Consider the following 3,539-nt stretch of genomic DNA (forward strand, 5'->3'; position numbering starts at 1 on the left):
TTTTTGTCTTTTTGAGGCAGGGTCTCTCTATGCAGTTCAGGCTGGCCTTGAGCTCACTTTGCAGCCCAGGCTGGTCTCGAACTCGCGGTGATCCTCCTGCCTCAGCCTCCCGAGTGCTGGGATTACAGGCATGTGCCACCACACTCAGCTAGCTGTCTTGCTGTTTAGCATCTTGGACCTACCCAATGTCTTGGTTAAGAGAAAAATGTTTGTGTTTGAAGCCCAGCTCAATCCTCACCAACTGTGTGAACCACACAGAGCAAGTGATTCAACCTGTCTGGGCCTCTGTTACTATAGCTCTTTGAATGGTTTTTGGAGGAGTAAGAGAGAGAGGCGTGTGCAGTACTGGGCACAGAGCAGGTGGGCTATGTCCACCACTGTGGACAGTGGAGGCAAAGCTCAGCCAGTGGCAGAGCTCATCAAAGGCAGACAGTGTGACACCGTCGTTGGATGATGCACCTCAGAAAGAAGCCCCAGTGAGCTTTCTGCACGGAGCGGGAGAGGGAGAGGGAGAGGGAGAGGGAGAGGGAGAGGGAAGGGTCCTCGGGTCTCCCAGCATCTCCTCCTCTTTCCAGAACCAGAGCTGGAGCCAGAGCCACTTGTCCCACAGCTCCCTGAGGCCCCCAGCCCGGATGTGCCTGTCTGGGACATCGGGGCCTTCACCCTGCTTGATGGAAAGCTGATGCACGTTAGAGGAGAGGAGGAGGTGAGCGGGGTGTGTGGCCGAGGGGAAGGACGGGAATAAACCAGAGGCCAGGCAGGGTGTGGCAGCGAGGGGAGGCCCCGCCCCCTCCTGAGGTCAGACTGCCTCTCCTCTCTGACCGCCCCCTCCCTCGGACAGCAGGGTCCTCGCCGGCCCCGGGTGGGGAGCGCTAGCTCGGAGGGCAGCATGCATGTGGCCATGGGAAATCTCAGGGACCCAGGTGAGTTTGGCGTGCAGGAGGTTGGGGCACTTGGGAGTCTCTCAAGGTGGAGCAGAATCGAAACAGATTTCTACCCCTTACCTCCCACTTCTGACCACCCACAGATCGAACCCCTGGGAAGACTGAGCCAGAGGCTGCTGGCTCCAGCCAAGTCCACAATGTTCGGGTGAGGCAGCCAAAGGGAAGTGGGGAGTGGAGGTGGGGTGAGCAAGGGCGCCAGATCCTCACAGCTGAAAGGGCCATCCATTGTCCCAGATGATCTGGGGCAGGCGGACCTGCCCTGGGCCTCTGTGTATCCCACCTGCCAAATAGAGCTAATGATGGCACAACCTGCTGGGGTCTGTTTACAAAGAGTTAATGGAGAATGCTCTATTGCTCAATGCTTTATTGAATTGTGAGCTGGCTGGGAGTGATGGCTCATGCCTCTAATCTCAGCACTTGGGAAGCTGATGCAGGACAATCCTGAGTTCGAGGCCAATTTGAACTACAGAATAACACCCTGTCTCAAAAAAAAGAAAGAAAGAAAGAAAGAAGAAAGAGGAGGAGGAATTCAAACTGGTTGCCCTAGCTAGGCATGGTGGCGCATGCCTGTAATCCAGCACTCCCAGCACTCGGAAGGCTAAAGCAGCAGAATCCTTGGGAGTTTGAGACCCGCCTGGGCTACAAAGTGAGCTCAAGGCCAGCCTGAACTGCATAGCGAGACCCTGTCTAAAAAAGACCAAAAAACAAAAACAAAAACAAAAAAACCTGGTTGCCCTTATTAATACTGCTAATGAAATACAGGTTGAGCTTGGTTTGGGTGCCTCAAGACCAGCAGAGCCTTCCTGTCTGGGAGGGAAGGAGCTGGGGAGGGAGCCCAGAATTCTGCCCACCTGACACCCGCCTTCCTCCAGGGGTTGCTCAAGAGGCTGAAAGAGAAGAAAAAGTCCAGGTCGGACCTGGGAGCCAGCGTGGCTCGGGATGGGTAAGAGCCTCTGAGAGCTGGGGCGCTCGTCACCCTGCCTAGCACCCCTTCTCCCTGCACTGGCTGCCTCGGCCTGTGCCTGCGCCCTCCTCTTTGTTCTCCCCACGCCAGGTGGTGCTGGGGTCATAAAGACCTAGCACAGAGCCAGCCCATTGCTGAAGGCTGGCATGAACTCTAAACTGGGTGCTAAGTCAGCACCCTGGTCTGGAAAGGTCAGAGAAGGACTCCTAGCATGGATGGAAGTTAACTAGGCCCTGAGGCAGTGGGAAGAGCATTCCAGGCAGACAGAACAGCAAGCAAAGACCGAGCGGCTGAAGGGGACAAAGACGAGACAAGGGTTCAGAAACTGAGAGGTTACATGGAGGGAGAGAAGATCAAAGGTGACAAAGGCTGCCCTTTTCAAGGTCAGGTGGGGCCACCACGAAGAGCTGGGTTTATGTTAAAAGCAAGGACACTGCCAGACATGGTGGCTCCCAGCACTCTGGGAGGCCGAGGCAGGAGGCAAGCTCAGCCTGGGCAGCTTAGCCACTTAGCCAGACCCTGTTTCAAGGTAGAAAGGGCTGGGGGTGCAGCTCGGTGTGAAGGCCCTGGGATCCATCCCCGGGACCACACACACACAGCAATGAGACACAGGGGGCTTGGGTGCCTCAAAACGGGAGAGCGGAGCGGTGGGATCACATTCAGGTTCAAGTCCCTGGCCTTCCTCTACCCTTCCGGCTGCGGGGTGTTTGGAGGGGAGAGAGGAACGACCGCTTGCTCACCCGCCCCCAATCCCAGGCCCCCCAGCACTCTGGGCTCTAGAGAATCGCTGGTCACCCTCTCCGAGCTGGACCTGGGCGCAGAGCGGGATGTGCGGGTCTGGCCGCTGCACCCAAGCCTCCTAGGGGAGCCCCACTGCTTCCAGGTAAGTTCGGGCCACCCCCTCCCCCATAGTCCCACTCCTGACGCTTTGGCTTCACTTTTGCTCCAGCCTGACCCTTGGATTCCCTGGCTCGACAGGTGACATGGGCGGGCGGTAGCCGCTGCTTCTCTTGTCGTTCGGCTGCTGAGAGAGACCGCTGGATCGAGGACCTTCGTCGCCACTTCCAGCCGATCCAGGTCATTGCCGAAGGTGGAGGGGATAGAGACGCGGAGACCCTGCCCTCTGGCAAACCCCCATCCTACCCCAGCCCCCGCTCCTGCTGCGCTACCCAAATCCAGAGCACGCCGTAACTCCTCCCCCGAAACACACCTCTCCGCCCGCCGCACCTTTGCAACCACTTGGAGAGGTCCTCTCCCTTTTGTTTTGTTTTGTGCTTTGTTTAGTCGGATTTGGTTGGTTTTTTGAGACAGGACCTAGCTATGTAGCTCAGACTGGCCTCAAACTCGCCGTGATCCTCCTGCCTCAGCCTCCCGAGTGCTGGGATGACTGGTGTACGCTACCGCGAGCGGCAAAGCTCCAAACTTCTACCGCAGCGCCTGCCTTGGAGCACCAAAGTCCTCCCAACACTCCCCCTCCCTCCCCCACAGGACAACGCAGAGCGGGAGGAGACGTGGCTGAGCGTGTGGATCCACGAGGCGAAGGGGCTGCCCCGGCCGGCGGGGGCGCAGGGCGTGCGAGCAGAGCTGTGGCTAGACGGCTCGCTGCTGGCGCGCACCGCTCTGCGAGCCGG

At 58.3% G+C, this 3,539-nt stretch overlaps 1 protein-coding gene across 2 annotated transcripts in view; it reads left to right on the forward strand.

Moving 5' to 3' along the window:
* Nucleotides 1-3,539, forward strand: part of Rasal3 (RAS protein activator like 3) — a gene marked incomplete in the record, with an annotated part of 13,056 nt that overhangs the window by 3,300 nt on the left and 6,217 nt on the right. The window contains 7 exon segments of one of the 2 annotated variants that reach the window (XM_013505123.1): nt 576-706; nt 842-923; nt 1,028-1,089; nt 1,817-1,887; nt 2,665-2,791; nt 2,887-2,985; nt 3,397-3,539. In XM_013505123.1, the coding sequence (XP_013360577.1) occupies nt 576-706; nt 842-923; nt 1,028-1,089; nt 1,817-1,887; nt 2,665-2,791; nt 2,887-2,985; nt 3,397-3,539 (715 nt within the window). 2 annotated transcript variants of the gene reach the window in all.

Source organism: Chinchilla lanigera, unplaced genomic scaffold, assembly GCF_000276665.1.
Source record: "Chinchilla lanigera isolate Chin_1 unplaced genomic scaffold, ChiLan1.0 scaffold00094, whole genome shotgun sequence".
In the NCBI taxonomy this organism is placed as follows: Eukaryota; Metazoa; Chordata; class Mammalia; order Rodentia; family Chinchillidae; genus Chinchilla; species Chinchilla lanigera.